The sequence below is a fragment of the Macaca thibetana genome, chromosome 18, assembly GCF_024542745.1.
Source record: "Macaca thibetana thibetana isolate TM-01 chromosome 18, ASM2454274v1, whole genome shotgun sequence".
Lineage (NCBI taxonomy): Eukaryota > Metazoa > Chordata > Mammalia > Primates > Cercopithecidae > Macaca > Macaca thibetana.
In genome coordinates this window covers 34,127,586-34,147,697 of record NC_065595.1, presented here as the reverse complement: position 1 = coordinate 34,147,697, position 20,112 = coordinate 34,127,586, and the positions used below count along the sequence as shown (strand labels likewise).

At 45.5% G+C, this 20,112-nt stretch overlaps 2 protein-coding genes across 2 annotated transcripts in view; both read right to left on the bottom strand.

Moving 5' to 3' along the window:
* LOXHD1 (lipoxygenase homology PLAT domains 1) overlaps window positions 1-20,112 on the bottom strand; it is a 183,419-nt gene that overhangs the window by 62,695 nt on the left and 100,612 nt on the right. The window contains exons 22-26 of the mRNA XM_050767982.1: window positions 10,652-10,815; window positions 9,213-9,317; window positions 6,623-6,751; window positions 5,684-5,848; window positions 2,066-2,247 (exon numbers count right to left, since the gene is read on the bottom strand). Of these exons, the coding sequence (XP_050623939.1) occupies window positions 2,066-2,247; window positions 5,684-5,848; window positions 6,623-6,751; window positions 9,213-9,317; window positions 10,652-10,815 (745 nt within the window). The remainder of the gene's footprint in view (window positions 1-2,065; window positions 2,248-5,683; window positions 5,849-6,622; window positions 6,752-9,212; window positions 9,318-10,651; window positions 10,816-20,112) is intronic.
* ATP5F1A (ATP synthase F1 subunit alpha) overlaps window positions 1-20,112 on the bottom strand; it is a 541,488-nt gene that overhangs the window by 454,905 nt on the left and 66,471 nt on the right. The window lies entirely within an intron of this gene.

Sequence of the window (20,112 nt, the reverse complement as noted above, 5' to 3'; positions counted from 1 at the left end):
CTTAACCTTTCTGTGCTTTATTTCCTCATCTGTAAAATGGGATGATCATACTACTGATGTCGTGGAAATGTTATGAAGATTAAATGAGTTGATACACATCAGGTCCTTAGAACTGTGCTGGCCCTTGGATGTTCTCAATAACTCTTAGCTATTATTGTTCTTTTTCTGGTCAACCCCTTTTCTTAGGAAGGGGCCACAGAGAGAGGAAGTGGCTTCCTCATGAGTTAGTGGCTGAGCCAGAGTCAGATCCAGGGTTATGGACTCTGCAATCCAGCGTTTTACCTCCTACCTGAAAATCAATCAGAAAAGGGAAGTGCAGAGAGAGGGGCACAGGTGGGCAGAGAGACAGAGGCCAGGAGACAAAGCGCTTTCATTTGTTTCCCAGCTCACACACTGCCCCCAAATCCAGAGACATTTGAAAAGAAAAAAACATAGCAACAAAATTACTGGCAAATTATAGCTGCCTATTAGTGGGGACTTCATTGATAAAAACTCCCCGGAAGTCATGCTGAGGTGTGATCACAGCCTCAGCCGCTGACGGCATCAGGCCTGGATGACTCACGCACCACGACATCTTGGGTGGATGAGACGTTAGCTTTGTGTGGATTAATGAATCACCCTTACATTTTCTTGTTAAAAGACTCAACAAAGGTGACAGACCTTCCCACAAGTGCTGACTGCTCCAGAGAAGGTGGGAAGAGAGCAGGGCGTCCCCCGGGATAGAGACTGGCCCAGGAAGAAGGAAGGTGCCCTGGGCTTTGTTTCCTATCAGAAAATAAGGGGTACATCTCCAAAGATCCCACTGCCTGGAGGGCCCAGGCTTCTGAGGCTCCTGGCTCTTCTCCTTCAGGGTCTCCTGCGCTTCCCCTCTAAGTCTTGCTTCATTACTGCCGTCCATCCAAGTCACATCACACTCCTCCCATGACTTCTAGCCAAACCTCAAGCCACACGCTTATTTCCATCTCTGAGCTGCTGGCCATGCTGTTCCCTTTGCTAGAAATGCCTTTCCTCCTTGTCTCTGCCACTGGCCCCTTTCAGATCCAACTCAAAGCCATCTCTTCCAAGGAGCCTTCTCCCTTCTCTAAACAATGATAGTAAGCTCAGTCCATTTGCTTGTCTACTGCAGTAGCTAAGAGCCAGTCCTCCTGGGTTTCAATCCTGCTCTCACTAGATCCTAGCTGTGTGGTTTTAGGGAAGCAACTGAACCTCTGTCTCCCAGTTTCCCCGTATTTACCTGGGGACAATTGCAGCACAGAATTTTTATGACAATTAAGTGAGTTAGCATAGATAAAGCCTATGACAGTGCCCTCTGACCCACAGGGTCAGTGACAATGACCATCACCAGACTCTCTCATTACCTTTGTGGGGAGGACTGGGGTCCCCAATTTGACTGTAAGCCCCTCTCAGGCAGTATCTGTGCTCTCCCCTTCTCTTGTGTCTCCCACCCAACCTGGCGCACAGCTGAGCACACTGGGCAGGCACAGTGCATATGCACTAAATTGAAGTATATGGATTCCAAGGCGCTATGACCTACAGGCACAGTAAACACTGAACAACAGCACCCCCATTGTCAAGATCTGATGGGAAGCCATGGAACATACATAATGTTCTTCTCTATTAAATTGTTTGACCATAGCTTGAGAGCTGAGCAGGAGACCCTATCCCCACATGACCACTGGTGGTGGGATTTCCACCTCTCCCTGGCTAGCAGTATCAGCAGAACCCCACAACCAGCAAGTCTGGGAGCCATGTTCCCCCTGTGGGTAAGTGTCTATTGTTGGAAGCTCTAGAGAGCCTGTTGACGTTATGCCTCTAGTGTTTCCAAGTCCTGTCTCTCATCATTGCCTTTGATCCTGACATCAGTCCAGGAGGCACAGGTTGAGCTTCACCATTCCCCTGGTTGCTTGGATGTACTGAGGACAGGAAGGTAGGATGAGCTTCCCACCTTCCTCTCTAATAGCAGCGCATCAGGATGAAGGGCATGTGTTCTGCCCTGAATGTAGGGCTTCTCCTCTCCCTCTGTCTGACCTACCCCATCCCTGGACAGCCTGCTGAGCCCAAGTACCTCCACAATGAAGCGTGAGGCAGACTTCCTCTCAAAGAACTGCTTCTGTTCCCTCTTGTTGGTGCACAGATACTTCTGCTGGGTGCACACGGCATCGCAGCCATAGATGATGATGAAGATGTTGGCATCTGTCCCAGCAGCAAAGACATCACTGGTGTAGAGGGTGATCTCGTAAGGAACAACTGAGGGTGGTGGTCAGAGAACAAAGCCAGAGGGGATGAGAGAACAGAAAACAAACATGGTGAGAGCCAGTTCTTCAGCAGCACCACCAGCCCAGACCCTTGCACTGGGGATCTGCTGCCCAGGGACCTGGACCTTCACAAAGTTGCCTAGCAACTGCAGTTGGGGTCTGGTCCTGCCCAGCCACCACGGAAAACCCTCACCCCCTCATACCAGGTTGTGTGAGCCTCTCACATCCCAGAGTGCATGTACCAGACTGGTTGAAAGCACAGGCTTTGGAATTTGACAAGCCCACGTTGGAAACCTGGCTCTATCTTGACCATTGGTGTTATCTGGGCAAGTTACTTCTGAGCCTCAGTGTCCACTGTCTGTAAAGTGCCCTCCACATGGTGCTTGGCTGAAGAGACTCCATAAACAAGAGCACTAGATTTCAGGGGGCAACATGCTGATTGGATCAGCTAGTCTACAGTAGTGAGCATTCTTTCTCTCCTCTCCCGATCCCCTGCTCCCAGGCCCTCCCTTGCTCCCAGATGGCCTGCCTTCCCCAACCCATCCACCTCACACCCAGTCCCTCATTCAGGTTCCCTCACATTACAGAGGTCTTTTATAGGGGAGGGGATAGCAGGAGGCAAGGGCTGCCACCAGGGTTTACTTGGTCCCACCAGGGACAATCTGTCCTCAAAAGAGGGTTGACAAATCAGTGCTGTCAGCAAGCAGCTTCCTGGTGGGCAGCCACCAGTGTGAATAGAGACCAGTATGTCTCTATGCATGGGTGGAAGACCCTTTGCTTCAGAAACTTTTGGGGATGCTTGTTAAAAATACAGATTTGCAGGCCAGGTGTGGTGGCTCATGACTGTAATCCCAGCACTTTGGGAGGCCGAGGTGGGCGAATCACTTGAGGTCAGGAGTTTGAGACCAGCCCAGCCAACATGGTGAAACCCTGTCTCTACTAAAAACATAAAAGGTAGCTGGGCGTGGTAGTAGGCACCTGTAGTCCCAGCTACTTGGGAGGCTGAGGCAGGAGAATTGCTTGAACCCGGGAGGTGGAGGTTGCAATAAGCTGAGATCACGCCACTGCACTTCAGCCTGGGTAACAGAATGAAACTCTCTCTCAAAAAAATAAAATAAAATAAAATAAAAATAAAATATAGATTTGAAAACCCTGCCTTAGCTTCTCTGTGGGATGGGTATAGGGATCTAAATATTTAACTCATAGTTTATACTAAAGTTGGAGAGCGCCTAAAACAATGTATTGCTATAGGAACTATAGGTTAGTTCATTAGCAGGTTGTGAAATGGGTTTAGTAGGTTGTCAACAGTATTTTTAAAAATATGTGGAATTGAAAAAAATTTAACAGAAAAATATCACTGTATATCACACGTAACAAGGGTACAATATTTTGTGACATTTTTATTTTTTGCATATGTGTATAAATGTGTACACTTACTCTGGGTCACAGTAACTAAAAAAAATTAAGAAAAAGAAAAGAAGAATATTGAAAACCCAGAGAAACAGTTCAAGTGGATGTCTACTCTATCCTGTAATCTTGGCCCTTGAAAGAAGTCACAATAGAAGCTTCCTGCTCTCTTGTGGCCCTTACCTTCTCCAGATGAGGATGTTGCTTTCATTTATCATCATGGCTACTTTGCTGTAGGGCTGTAGTAGTGATACCCGCAGTAATAATAGTAATCACTTATTAAGTACTTCCTATATGTCAGACTCTGTACTGAGTATGCTGTGGTCCTTATCTCCTTTAACCCTCACAATGACCCAAAGGAGTAGGCATTATTACACTCCATGTTACAGATGAGAAAACCAAGGCTCAGAGAGGTGAAGTAACTTGCCCAAAGTCACATGGTAGAACTTGAACTCAAACCCAGGCTTGTCTGACCTTAAAGCCTGTATGGTCAGCCTCTAGGAATCCTGTTGCTGTGAACTAGAGATAAGTACTACTGCTTAGCCACAGGCCACAGAAAGGGATAGCATGGAGGTGACCACTACTCCACAATGGCTTGAAAAGGCCCTCACCGATAGGTTGAAGGGAAACAGCCTTGACCCTGCCAGGTGTTCAAGCAATAACAGAGGTGTCATCTCTGCAGCATACAGCCCTTTCCTCTGAGCCTCTGGGTTTTCTCCCTGCCCCAAGACTTGGAAAGCCTTGAACAGAAAAGCTGGCAACAGAATCTGAGCTTTCCTGAGACTGGCCAGCAGTAGGAGAACCCCTGGAAGTTTCTGGGCAGGAACAGCTCACCCTTTAGGTTAGTTTTAATATCAGGCTGGAACTGAGCATGTTCAAAGTCAAGCCATACAAACTCTTTATCTTTTCTTTTCTTTTTCTTTTCTTTTTTGGTATGGTGTATCCTAGGTCATGTAGGGAGAAATGGATGCGTTTGTCCTCAAGGGTTCCAACCAGTGCCGCTGCCAGCCCCATGAACATCTTTCAGGCCAGAGTCTGTCCTCACCTGCAGGTGACTCCTGGGAACAGAGGCTGGATCCAGGGCTGGTTTTGGGCATGCCCAGCCAGAGAAATGTCACTTCATTTTAGACTTTGGATCAGAAGATATTTTGATGATCTGTTTACTTTATTGCTCTAGGCAAAAAATTGTTCATCACTGATACATGCTATTAAGTATGAGTTGTTTGGGGGGAATCTTGTGGTACAGTTTATTCTTTAGTTAGAAAAAATTATATGCTCTGGATTTTATTCAGATTTTACCAAATTTAGATAGACTTTTAGAGTTTAATTTCAGTTTGATTCCCAGTACCTAGTACTACATACTTACATGTCTATAAACATTTAATACATTCTTTCTGATGATGACATTGGAAAGGAAGTGTTAAAACTTCACTAAATTACTCCCTTCCCTTCTTCCCCTTAGCTAGAAAATGGAATTACATTCACCTTCTTTTTGAATTCTGGATCTGGCAGGGTCCAGGCTGTGTTTCCCTTCAACCCATAAGTGAGGGCCCTTTCAAGCCATTGTGGGGCTGGCAGTCACATATACCACCTGAGAAAATCTTATACTGTTGATTTATTTGGCATGTTAATGACCGGAGTAAGGACTGGTGACAGGGCTGATAATGATTCCTCAGTTAGATGTTTATCTTTCTTCCTTTTGGATATTGCTATCATCCTGCATTATTATCTCTATGCTGCAGATGAGGAATCTGAACCCTAGAGAGGTTAGACTCTCTACATGTTGTCACCAGCTAACTTGGAGTGGAGTTTAGAATAAATCTCATATTTTCATTTCCTGGGTCCTGAACTCTGCCCACAGCCCCCACAGAGCTCAGGAAATTCAAGACAGGGATGAGAGACCAAAATCTTCAAGGTGGGCCTGGCCCACAGTCAATGCTGAAGGAGGAACTGGGGCTGAATTGGGGTAGCTGGTGATGGGGCCCCAGAGAAGGGCCGGCCTTGCCGTGTGTGGTTCCTACATGGCGTGTACAGCCTCGTCTGAAGCTCTGTGTGGAAGAGGTCTCTGACGATGGACCCGTCGTCTTCATTTTTGGCCAGCCAGCGGCCACAGGGAAACATCATGCACTTCCCAAGAGATGGGGCATCCACCTCTACCCAGTCTACAAACCAGCCTGGGGCCTTGCCTAGAAAGAGAGGAGACACAGAACCCATCAAGGATCTGAGCAGAGATGATTTCCTGTGGGTAACTTCAGGGACTCCTGACATCCTTCCTTATTTGGTGGCTGGCCGATACCATTAACATGACATCCCTTTTGCTTGCAGCATTGCTATTAAAATGTGCACCCAGATGTTGAAGCTGGATCACACTCCAGGCTACTGTCAGTGAAATTAGTAAGAGTAAAAGAACATCAATAGGAGATGACAGAAGAGTAGGGGGAGGCTGAGGTGGGAGGGCACTGAGAGGAAGCAAGGATGCTGTTCTTCCTTGAAAAAGGGGCTTCAAAAAGAACTCAGGGATGCCAGAAAGAGCCTATTTACAAAAGCTTTATAATCTTACCCAATGATAGGAATGATGCAATTGAATCAAAGGCTCTGGGGGTGGAGCCAAGAAATCTGTGAGTTAACCCCCAAGGTGATTCTGTTGCACACTCAAAGAACTACTGAGTTAGATTGGGGATTTTCATATCTGGCTGTGCATTAAAATTACCGACACTGGGGGATAGAGAAAGGCTTTAAAAATCACCAGTGTCCAGGTACACCGCTAGACTAATTAGGCCAGAAACTCTGTGTGCAGCTGAGGACTCTCTGGGCTCTGCTGGGCTAAAGGGATTGAGGAAGCTGTGTCATTACAGAAGACAGATGGCATTCCAATTTCCAGAGTCTTTCCCAGAGGCCCACAAGGACCTGTCCATGGTCCTTAAAGTCTTAACAGGGAGCAGAGGGGAGGAAAGCCATACCTGTGTTGTCATGGCCAAGTCGAACTTTCCACAGGTCTCCCAGATCCAGCGTCTCCACCGTGAAGATTTCAATGCTGTCCCTCTCAAACTTATTGCTGTTTGTCTTGGAGGACTTCAGGAGGGTCATTCCTGTCGATCGGATGACCCCAGCATGACTGGCTGGACCTGAGGCCTTTCAATCCTAGTCAGACCCAAACCTTTAATCCCTTTTCAAAATGACCAAATTTCTGAACTTCCACCAAATTTAGGCTGTGCAATTATCATCCACTGGCTACCTTTGCACAGTGGGCATTTAAAAAATTTTTTATTTCAATAGCTTTTGGGGTACAGGTGGTTTTTGGTTACATGGGTGAGTTAGTAGTGAATTCTGAGATTTTGGTGCACCACCATCTGAGCAGTGTACTCTGTACTCAATCTTGTCTTTTATCGCTCACCCCTTTCCCAACCTTCCTGCAATGAGTCCCCACAGTCCATTATATCATTTTGTATGTTTTTGCACCCTCATAGCTTAGCTCTCTCCTATAAGTGAGAACATTCAGTATTTGGTTTCTCCATTCCTGAGTTACTTCACTTAGAATAATGGGCTCCAGCTCCATCCAAGTTGCTGTATAAGACATTATTTCGTTCCTTTTTATGGCTGAGTAGTATTCCATGGTGTATATATACACCACATTGTCTTTTTATCTTTTTAAAAAAAATTTTGTTATACTTTAAGTTCTGGGGTACACGTACAGAATGTGAAGTTTTGTTACATAGGAATACACGTGCCATGGTGGTTTGCTGCACCCATCAACCTGTCATCTACATTAGGTGTTTCTCCTAATGCTATCCCTCCCGTAAGCCCCCACCCCCTGACAGACCTCAGTGTGTGATGTTCCCCTCCCTGTGTCCACGTGCTCTCACTATTCAACTCACAGTGGGCACTTTTTTGTGTGTGTTCTTTCATTGAGTTTTACAATAACCCTTTAGGGTATGCATTTTTATTTCCAGTTTATGTCGAAAGAGATACCTTACTCAAAATCATCCAGGAGACAGTTGTGGAGCTCTAAGTCAATGCTGCACCACTTCCATACCCTCACAACTCTCTACATGGAGAGGGAGCCAATGACAAAGCCACACTCCCTATGTTCCCTGGGGAAACATGGGGTTTCCTTCAGGGATGGGACATGTGGGAATTTCTGGAGCATCTTCTCTGGATGACAGAGGAGGGATGAATTTGAATGCCTCCCCCACCCTCAGCTATTTCACATATAAAATCGTCCTGAGACTGGCTGCAGTGTCAGTCTGAAACTGAGGTGATCTCAGAGTCATCACTGTGTCCTCCTGCCTCAGCATGCACTGCATTGCCTTTAAGTCTCTGTACCCTGATAAGTCCCAGCTCTGGGCCCACCTCATGTAGAAAGTCTTCCGCTATTCCTAGACTCACTACAGACTGGTTTAAGTATACAGAGAGACAGACAGACCTTGGTCCAATCCCTAGCTCTGCCACATACCACTGGGTGGCCTTGGGAAAATTATGTAATATTTCTGGGACTTGGTTTTCCAAATGTCAAAAAGGAGAGGTCTTAGTCCCTTCGTAGGGCTGTTGTGAGGATTTAATGAGTCGATGACTGTTGGATGCTCAAGAATGTGTCTAACACATGGAAAGACCTCAGTTAATAAAAGCAGTTGCCAAGGCCCATTAATTTCTTTGATCATGGTTCAGGAAGGATTGTAATCACATGTGTTTGTAGGTTGTGACCGAATTATATCATTATATATTATCTGCTTTATCCAACCTATTAAATAATTGATGTTAATTAATGTTTATTGAGTGCCACTTTTGTCCCAAATGTTGTACGTGTTCAACTTCATTAGACCTTCAACTCTATAAGGCACATACTAATTTTATCCTCATTTTATAAATAGAGGAAACTAAGGCACAGAGGGGTTAAGCAACTTGCCCAATGTCACACAGCTCATAAATGGTGGAGTGGAGGTTTGAACCAATCAGACAAGCTTCAGAGTCCACGCTCTCTACCAGCACATTGTTGTAGTAGATATGAGCACCCCATGGTCAAAGGTTAGGTCCATTTATTCTTCAATAATGCTTGGCACTAGGCTCTGGACCTGCAGGATTTTGAGCAAATACATGATGACTACTTGAGGGACTGACTCCTCTCTAAACTCAACAGAATGACTGGACAGTGGTGTGAGCAGATTGCTGGACCCAACACGAAATACCACCTTCTCTGAGTACCTGGGCAAAGGCTCCTAAACAACTCTACGATGCCTGGAGTGCCTCATACTGAGAGTACCATGGCTGAATTTCATTGGAAGTTGCGCAAAGCCACCTTGTCCCAGATTGTTGTTAGGTGGAGTCAGGGCTACCTCCACCATTGGAACAGAAAAAGAAAGCTGGCTCAGAGAAGAAGAAAATTTTTAGAAAAAAAGGAACTTTTTTGATGGGGCCTCTCTTGATGGGGCTAATTGCTTGCATACTATTGAGAAACAGAAGCATAATTGGGATTCCTTTGGAAATTTCTGCTGAGTCTTCTGGTCTCCCTGGGGAAGAATGTGTGTGAACCTTGGCCCTGCACTGCTTTCTTACCAGTGTCATCTTGTGTGCCAAAGAGTGTGATGAAGACATTAGCATCTGTGCCTGCATTCTTCTTAACCCCAGTCTTTATGGTCACTGAGAATGTGGTAGATTTATCTGCCAAGAGAATAGTATAGAGCAATGAATTGTAGATTGTTCCTCTCATGAAAGGAGCAAAGAGGACAACCACCTCCTCTAGGAGGGCTTCCTTGATTCACTCCCTCTAGCCCCATCACTCCAATTTTTCTCTTGCCCCTTCAATCCTATATCTGTGAGCCCAGTGATTAGTAATAAGTATGTTTCTACGTTCCTCTTGGCCATTTCTAGGAATCATTTTTTTTTAGCATGTGTTGTTCTGCAGTCACCATTATTCTGGAAACTTCCAGAGGATAGAGAGGTGAGTCCTCTGCCTCTAGCTTATACAGGAAGCCTTCAATCAGTAGAGTTGATAGGATGGTTAGGGGAGTCTTGGAGTGACTTTGAGGGTCAGAGGTTCAGCAACCAGGAGCCCCATTCTAACTCCTCCTGTCTGGGAGGAGTTTTAGGGATGCATGTTTCAGGGGAGTATCATAGAACTCTTGAAGGTTACTGTTCATTCTTTCCCTTGACAAAAATGCATTGAGCACCTATAGGGGAGGGCAAAAGACTGAATCAGAAGTGGCTACACTCATTCCATTCTACTCCACTCTACTCCAGTCCATTCTACTCCACTCCACTCCACTCCATTCCATTCCATTCCATACCAATACATTACATTCCAACCCATCCCATTCCATTCCATTCCAATCCACTCCACTCCATTCTACTCCACTCCACTCCATTCCACTTCAATGCATTCTGTTCCATTTCAATACATTCCATTCCATTCCATTCCATTCCATTCCAATCCATCACATTCCATTCCATTCCATCCCACTCCACTCCACTCCATTCCATTCCACTCTACTCCATTCCATTCCATTCCATCCCAATACATTACATTCCAACCCATCCCATTCCATTCCATTCCAATCCACTCCACTCCATTCTACTCCACTCCACTCCATTCCACTTCAATGCATTCCGTTCCATTTCAGTACATTCCATTCCATTCCATTCCAACCCATCACATTCCATTCCATTCCATTCCACTCTACTCCATTCCATTCCATTCCATTCCATTCCATTCCATTCCAATCCATCCCATACCATTCAATTTCATTCCAATCTATTCCATTCCAATCATCCCATTTCAGTCCATTCCACTCCATTCCAATTCATTCAATTTGATTCCAATCCATTCAATTTCATTTCTGACAATAACTCGGTCCTAAGCTGTGTGCTTTATACTGCCTTGTCAGGGAGGAAGTGCCCAGAGCCCACTGGGAAGGGAAGGAAGATGGAGACTTAGGGTTAGGGAGAGGCAGAGGGAAGGGGTACTGGAGAAAGAAATCAGCTCTAGTTTAGAAAACCTTTCTGCTCCAGGGCCAGGTTGTCGAGGGGGTTGTTGTCACCGCCTCCCCCACCCTCCTCGCTCTGTGGCAGCACATAGGACTCATCCACTGGCAACAGCTCCCTGGACAGCTGACCATCATCCTCCTCCACTGCCAGCCAACGTTGGCATGGAAAGTAGTACCTGTAGGGGTGGACAGGGAAAGATTGGAATGTCCTCTTAGAAAGGTCTCGTCTAGCAGCAGTCATGGGCTGAGAATGAGAGGCCCTCTATGGGGTCCCAAACTCTCCCCTGTCTGCCCCTGACAGCATTGCCCTGCTATTCTACCCAGTCTGGGAATCGTTCCATTAGTCATTTGCCTGGGGTAGAGAACAAACACGGGGACACTGTCTCCAGACATCCCATTGAAAATGGTTATGTGACCTGCCTGGAGCACACAGAGCCTCAATCAGGGTCATATTAGATGGAAGTATCTAGAAGGAGAGGGACATATGGGGACTGTTCCAACCCTTTCCAGAATGAATCTACTAGCCAGGGCTATTTTAGTAGAGCGAGTTGTATGTAGTCAGCGCACAATATGTAAGTGTTGAACTAATGGATTTTAATGGAATGAGCCAGTTATGTATGCTTTTGGAAGGTACACAGAGTGTGGCTGAGGAGTTGGCATAGCAGACTGCTGAGTCCATCTAGGAAAGGGAGGTCTGAGTCAGACCCCTCAGCGTGGAGGTAACACCCAGCACAAGGGAGGTAACACCCACCGCAAGGGTGAAGGTAGGGCCAGGGATGGGAGGCACAGGGGCGTAATTAAGGACTTTCCCCTGGATCAGACTGTCCAAGTTTAAATTCTGGCTCTACCACTAATAGTTGTGCAACCTTAAGTAAGTGTCCTTATCTCTGTGTGCTAGAGCTGCCAGATTTAGCCAATAGAATTACAAAATCCCTATTAAATTTGGATTTTAGATAAACAATGCATAATGTTTTAAGTGTGTTCTATCTAACATTTGGGTCACGCTTATACAAAAACATTATTCATTGCTTATCTGAAATTCAAATTTGACTGGCAACCCTACTCTGTGCCTCAGTGTACCATAAAATAAGCATAATATTGTCTGTTTCATCAGGTGTTGTGAGGATTACATGTGTTAACCTTATAAAGTACTTATAAAAAAGCCTGGCTCAACATAGGCTCTCAGTAAGCATTGCTACTGCTATTGTTGCTCTTGTGACTTCCCTTCCCTTTCATTCTCCTTGGCCCATGCCTGGGGCTTCTGGATGCTGTGGTCTGGGAAGCTCCTCTCTGGCCGCTAAGCTCCCAGGATAAAACAAAAGGTCTGAGAATTCAGCCTATCTCTAAGTTGGGGGCCATTCCACCCTCTTTATGCCCCTTCCCCACCCCTGCCCTGATGCACAAGGGCCACTCAGGGACTGCTCAAAGTCTGGAGAGGTGGGAGCACCTTAGGCCAAAGATCCCATCCCTGTCTGAGTCCCCACATTTTCCTAGAGTCTTCATTGCCTCCAAGTATCAAAATGTTAGAGGAGCAGAACCAGAGAGCGAAATCTCAGTCAATGGGCTCAGATGGGGTGGGGAGGGGGGCAATGTTATACTGATGGCATGGATTTAAAGGAGCTCAACCTGGGGCAATATGAAGTAAACTACCATTAAATTAGTGTTTAAGAGAAAAATGCATACTGTTCTGCTTCTTAACCTTTAAATGTATGAATAGAAGAGTTAACATTTTATCCAATCAAATAACTTATGAATAATAGGCTATAGTTATAAATTACGGCCAATTAAGGAAGAGAGATAGAAATAAAGAGAGAGGTGGGGTCAGAGCAGAGGTGGAGATAGAGCGTGTAGGAAGTTGGCGGAGGACAAGGACGGAGCGAGACACACACACAAAGAAAAAGCCAGGGAGGGACAGGAAAAAAGTCAAAGACAGAAAGAAAAGATACAAGCCCTCCCATGCATACAAAGAGAAAATGCACAGAGAGTCTGGATTTCCTGGAGCAAAATCTCCATTGTCCCTGAGATACTTGCATCGTGACTTTAAAGCCCCTCAGCATGCTCACTACTGTAGAGAGCAGCACAACTCCTCTCAGAACCTGCTCCCTGTACCAACAGAACCAAAGCAGGAGTCAGGTATGGCCTGAGTGCTGGGCGTTCAGCTTCTATCCCCACAGTGCCAACAAGCACACATGAAGATTTAGGACACCAGGCCTACCGACTCCTACCTCTTCCTCCTCCAGGAATACATCCTGCTCAACCAGGCTTCTGGATACTGGGAGGGGACCAGACAGGGGATTTTTAGTGAACAAAGGAGATGAGAGGAATGCAGGTGTTCTAAGCCAGATAAGCTCTCCACATTCCTAAACAAGGATGATGGAAGGAAAGAGTAAGGGCTTCAGTAAGCAGGAGGTTGAAACTGAGCATTGAACCAAAAGCTTGAAACTGTTAAAAGTATAAACTCCACTTGAAAGTAAAAAATTGAACGAGGAGATTGCAAATTTGAGTGTCGTACAATATAAATAATTTCATACAGAATTTCCCATTTTGTTTATAAGCTAAAGTCTGGACAACATCAACTGTGAGTAAATCATGGCTGAGTGGTGTACTGAGAAAAGCATGGATCTGGAACTCAGGAATTCCGGATTTGTTTCCCTCCTCTGCCCCTAACAAGCTGTGAGATCTTAGGGATTAAACTGTACCACCCAGAAGGCTGGGTGAGATGACCTGGAAGGTCTTTTCTGTCTCAACATTCCGGGACCTCTAATGGGAGATTCCAGAGGACAATTTTTGTTTGATAAAATTTAAGGGAAAAAACTTTAACAACTTTTTGTTCAATCCTTTCCGGAAATTCCACCCAACATATTTGCCACATAAAACAACATTCAAGAATGGCATCTATCTTTAATTATTAAGGATCTTATAGGACCCCCCCAGGCCGTCAATTAAAACATAAATCTTTGTTTCAGGGCTGGGAACAGAGGTAGAGAAAACATAGAATATCACATCAAATGTAGATGAAACTCAGGACACTAAACATATTTCCAGCCTTTTTTTTTTGGCATTTGCCTCTTTGTCTTTGAAACTGCGTGCATTAGACTTTATTATAGATCTTAAAAATGCAGCTAGCTAGAGTATTGAAAGAAAAAGGAAAGAAGGACAATCTCATTTAATCAACAAGCCAATAAATTTGGACAGCGTGATAAAGTAGCAGAGCCAATGATTAAGCAACTTAACAAAGATGCCCTAATTCAAGACAACATACTCCCAAATATCCCACCATTTCTGTCATGTATCCTGAAACCCAAACATTAGAGGCTCATAGCTTTTGATGCTGAAGGACGCTGAATTTTTAGGTTATTCGTTAATATATATGGAATCCCTGGGCTGTAAGGGATTTTTAAGAGTCAGTGTGTGATCTGCCAAATCAGTTTTCCACTATAAGGATGATTACAGAAGCATATGTTGAGGAAAAGCTTCCATCAACCAGGGTCCCTGAGTGAACATGCTGAGCAAAGTCCCCTGATACCCTACATCAGACATATAAATGAGAAATAAATTTTTGTTGTGTTAGGCCACTGACATTTTAGGCCTGTTTGTTACTTAGCAGAACCTAGCCTATTCTGACTGATACAACTTCAGCATTAGTCTCAAATAAGTGGTAATCGAATTGATAAGGATGGAAAAGGTTGCTCAGGGAGTATACTTGTCTGTTCCTCCTACTGGGAAAACTATGACCCCGTGAATGCAGAGTTTGCTTACTCATTGTTATATCCATAGCCCCTGGCATACAAGGCACTCATAATATCAATAGAATTGAAAGGCATTGTGTCCTCTGGGGGTAAATCTTTCTCATCACCTTTTTCAAATTTCCTGAGATAACTCCTAAGTTTCTCAATTAGCCACCACTCTTTCCTTGAAGATGCACTTTCTTTATTCTAGTATTCTTTTGCCTAAGGTGGTGCCAAACCTTAGACTCCAGGAATTGTCTGAGCAGCACAAAGGAGGGAAGGAAAGACTAGCCTCTTCTTTTTCTAAATGTGACATCACTATTATTAAAAAATATCAATCTAGTGCCTTTGTAAACTGTCATTTTTTTTCAGAGTGGCCAAGGAACAGGGCCTCTCAGGCTAGAGAAGGCAGGAGGAGTTCAAACATAAAATTTCCTGATTTCATAATCTTGTAAAAAGCCTGGACCAGTGTAGTCCTTTACCAAAGGGACATGAGGCTGTGGGCAGAGCCCAGGTTGACCCAAGGGAGACCTCAGATCCCGGGACATGCCATTCAAATCCATCTAAAAAGGTTACGGTACATACATATAATGAAATATAATTCAGCCTTGAAAAGGAAGGAAATCCTGTCACGTGCTACAACATGGATGAAGCTTGAGGACATCACGCTGAGTGAAACAAGCCAGATACAAAAAGACAAATTCTGTAGGATTCCATTTCTATGAGGTCCCTAGAGTACTCAAAGTCACAGAGACAAAAAGTGAAATGGTGGTTACCAGGGGCTGAGGGGAGGTGGAAAAGGGGAATAATTGTTTAATGGGTATAGTTTCAGTCATGCAAGATGAAAGAAATCTGGAGATCTGACACACAACAATGTGAATACACTTAACACTATTGAACTGTACACTTAAAAATGGTTAAGGTAATAAATTGTATGTTATGTGTTTTCTAACACAAATTTAAAAAAAAAAATCCAACTCACTTGAGGCATAAAAACAAAAACAAACGAACAAACAAAAAAACCATTCACAGCCCACAGTTGCAAACCAGCACTAAACAGGCTTTCTCATATAATCTTGATCACTTTTTGCCAGCCTAGGACTCCTATAAAGGACCTCAAATATCTTCCATTTAGAAATAAGAACATTTTCTTTTTGGCAATTGAACTGCAGATCAATAAACTTGTACCCCTAACCCCCTCCTCCCTGTGTTTTGACCATCTTAGGCTCCTCTGCTCTCCAAACAGCCTCTGAGGTCAGGTGGGCTAGGAGCGGTTCTGCTGAGACCCAGACTGCAGTCATCTCCCACCTGGACAGCACAGCCCCTGGACCACACGGAGCTCTCCCTTGGCGTGACTCTGCAGGAAGCCAAGGCCTCCATGGCTTTATATCTTCTCCCAATCCCTTCTGCTCAGGCCAGCATCTCCCACCAGTGCCTGATCCCAGTTGGCATTCTCCTGCTTCTGGCTTCCTCTTTGTGAAATCTGGCCAACCAAAAGCCTGGGTGTGTTTTCAAGCTCCTCCGCACGGCTTTGAATGCCCTCATCTGCTCCTCTCCAGCCTCCCTTTCCATTTTTTCCTGTTTCCCACCCCTTCACGTCCCTTATGTACCAGACAAATAGAATTACTAATTCCTTTCTGTGTGTGCCCCTCAATTGCCCAATTCTGTGCCACCTGCATCACATTTTTTTTCAACCATTTCTAATGTTCTTTTTCCCAAGCACCAAACATCCAAGGCTGCTGTTCATGAAGGCCCATCTCAGATGCCATCTCGTCCCGAAGATGCCCCCACCCATGACTCCCTCCTCTCCCTGAGGTCACCCCTGAGACAACCACCACTGTCACTGTGCCTTATAGTCACCTGTGTTTTATCTCCTTCACTTGGTAACAGTGCTAGCTCCTTAAGAATAATCCCACACTCCTGCAGCCTTTCCCAGCTGTCAAGCCACTTTTCCATGTTAACTAATTGGACTCTCATTGCCAAGGGGAAAGAAGCACTGCTGTGTGGCACTGGGATCAGGCAGGATGCTGGGCCCCAAACACATTTTCTCATCTAGTCCTCATGATGATTTTGTGGGTGAGGTTTATTATGCCCGTTGTATGAATGGAAGGCCTGAGGCTCAGAGGACTTCCATAGGCCACTTAAAAGTGGAAGAGAAAGTACTTAAACCTAAATCATCAGCTTCCTAGACCATCACAGTTCCTTTCTTCAAAAACAGAGTCATATCTGAGGAGCTATTTAACCCCCAGCACTTAGCATGGCATGTGTTTGTCAAATTAATGAATCAACCAACAAATTAACCATCATTTTTATTCATTAGTGTATTTAATAAGTATTTATGGTATGCCTGTAGTATGCCAGACACTCTTCTAGGTACTGGAGTGGACACAGCAGTAAATGAAACAAATGAGGTCATTAACGACATGGAACTTACATTCTATTGTGGGGAGATGAGCAGCGCCTAAATACACCAGCTCATAGTAGGTCAGATGATAAGCTGATATAAAGAAAAATAAACAGAGAAAAAGAAATGAGGGGAAGGAGGTATGCTAGGCCTCACTGAGAAGGTGACATTTGAGCAGAGGCCTGCCTGAAGAAAGCATGACAGGGAGCCACTGGGGGAAGGACTGCTAGGGAGTGTGGACAGCAAATGCAAAGGCCTTGAGGTGGGACCATGTCTGTTGGGTTCAAGGAACAGCAAGGAGTGAGCAAGGGGGAACCAGAATAGAGAGATGAGGGGCATACAGCAGACCTGCAGGCCGAGCAGGCCACCAAACATGCTTTGGCTTTGACTCTGAGTGACAAGGAACTTCTGTAGGATTTGGAGCAGAGGAGCAGTGTGATCCTGGCTGCTGTAGTCAATAGAAGGGCCTTGGGCAAGCAGGGCACAGGTCAGGAAGCTTCGATGGGGGGGCGGGGGATGGTGAAGATAGAGGGGATGAGGTCGGACTCCTGCTCTTCTGATGGAAGGCCCAACAGGTTAAAGCCAATGGACTGGGGACAGGGCATGAGTGGCAGAGAGGCATCCAAGAGGTCTAGTCTGCATGCAGGATGTTGACTGGACATGTCAACAGTAAGGGAGATGTGAGTGTTCTCAAATCCTTTTGGCTGCAAAAGCTTTATTTCTGAGCTCATAAAGGTCATGGAGAGCCTGGGGAAGGCCCTAGGTATTGACAGAAAAGGTGGTGTCTCTCCAAGAAAGGGGAGATTCACTATTCTGATTTGGTTTCCTCTGAACTTCTATAATTTTTTGTCTAGCTCCCACAGTAGGCTTTGCGTAGAGCTGCTCTTGGCTTGAAGATTATTAAGGCCAGCTCATCACAGAGCTCTGACGGACTGCTACTTCAATAGCAAAGGAAGCAAAGGACTTTCAACTAGCCATGCCAACAGAAAGGGATGGGAAGAGAAGAGGAGGAGATGAGGGAAGGGGAGAGTGAAGGGAGGAAGGAAGAATACAAAGGGAGGGGGGAAAAGAAGAGTAATGAGAAGACTCTATTTGCAAGAGCAATAAAATATAATATACCTGAGCATAAACTTAACAAGAATGTGTAGCAGTTATGTGTAGGAAATTGTAAAGCATTACTGAGGTACATAAACAGCTGGATAAATGGAAAAGTGTACCAGGGGGTAGCACTTATTCTAAATATGCAATTCTCTACACATACACTTAATGGCATAACAATCAAAATTCCAAGAGGATGTTTTTTTTCAAATCACTTAATGTCTTGATTTGAAAAAGGCAAGAATAGCTAATATTTTTAAAGAATAATGAAGGGGGACAAGTACTGACAGGCATTACAATAGATTATAAAGCTATAATCATGTTTAAATTGTTGGGCTAGCCCAGAAATGCCAAATCAGTGCCAGAGAATTGCTAACCCTGATGGAGCTGCAAGAAGAAGCCGGGGATGTTCAGTTTGTCCCCAGCCTCACGGTTCTGCGGCACCTTTTCCTTTCCAAGCTTAAATGCCTTGGATTTTCAGAACATCTTAAGAAGTTAGGCTGGCAACATGAAGCCCATTTATCAGAAGAGGAAACAAAAGCCCATAAAGATGGCATGACTTGTCCAGGGTGACCTGACAAGTTTCTGGCAGAGGTCAGACCCCAGGTCAGGACCCTGGCTCCCAGCCACGGGGCTGTCCTACAGCCTTCATGTGGTGTCACAATGATCTCACAAAAAACCATGACAATGGGCTGTCTGTGAGCTGTACCTCAGTGTTCCCTCGGGCTGGTAGAGTAGGATGGGGTGGGAGATGGGAGAACCCTGTCACCCCCTGTCCTGCACAGAGGGGAGCCCAACAAGACTATGGGCTGGGAAGTTGATTTAATTCAAGCAAGGTTATCGGCTGGGAAGTTGATTTAATTCAACAAATATTTGTTACAGGGTACTCACTAAATTCTAGGCACTGGCAGGCCCTCAGCAGCCCCCAAACCCACTCAGGATCACTCATGCTTTCTTCTCTGTCCCACCCCACTCATACAAGGGGACTTCTCTCCTTTCTCTTGCCCCTGGGCCCCTTACACCCAAGGGGCAATGTGGCCTAATGGAAAACACGTCCAATTCAACATGGATGGTCTGGAGTTCTGGTCCTGGCCGTGGCACTGACTGATTTTGGGGCTGTGACTTCACCTCCCTGGGGTGTGGCTCTATGGGAAGATATAACACTCTCTTCCCAACCCAGCTCATGTGGCAGCTGTGAACCTCCAGCAGGGGTCAGCAAACCATGGACTTCAGGCCTAATTAGGCCTACGCTGCTTGTGAACATCCATAAGCTATGCATGAATTTACATTTTTAAATGGCTGGAGGAAAAATCTAAGGAAGGATAATATTTTTAGACATGTGAAAATTATATGAATTTCAAATTTCAGTGTCCATAACGTTTTATTGGACACTGATATTTGAAATTCATATAATTTTCACGTGTCAAAATAACACGGCCATGTCCAATCATTTAGGTATCATCTATGACTGCTTTTGTGTTACACCAGCAAAGCTGTTGTTCCAGAGACAAAATGCCTGCAAAACCTAAAATATTTACTATCTGGTCTTTACATAAAATGTTTGCTGACCCCTGGTATACAATATTAAAAGAATGTACTAGAAGTTGCTTTATACGTGGAGAGGCTTGTGGGTGAGCTATGCCTGGGCATGGAGACTGGACCAAGGAGGGTCTGGTAGGGATTAGAAATCCTGTATCTCTGAGCAGATGGACCTCAAGAGTTGCTGGTCTGGGAGATCTACCGGACTGTCATCTCACAGGGCAGGTGATACTGGGGGCTGCCAATGAGAGAAGAGGGAGAGAGGCAATGCCCATCCAACCTGCAACATGGGCAAACCTGCTCTGGTGGCCATGACAGGCGACACAGCCAGCCTACCCTCACCCTCAGATGTCACCCAGCCCACCCTCAGCCTCAGACATCACAGCCAGCCCACCCTCAACCTCACACCTGGCCACCTTCATTCTCAGATGTCACCCAGTCCACCCTCACCCTCTGACGTCACAGCCAGCCTACCCTCACCCTCAGATGTCACCCAGCCCACCCTCAGCCGCAGACATCACAGCCAGCCCACCCTCAACCTCACACCTGGCCACCTTCATTCTCAGATGTCACCCAGTCCACCCTCACCCTCTGACGTCACAGCCAGCCCATCCTCACCCTCCAGTGTCACAGCCAGCCCACCCTCAGCTTCAGACATCACAGCCAGCCCACCCTCACCCTCATACCTGCCCACCCTCATTCTC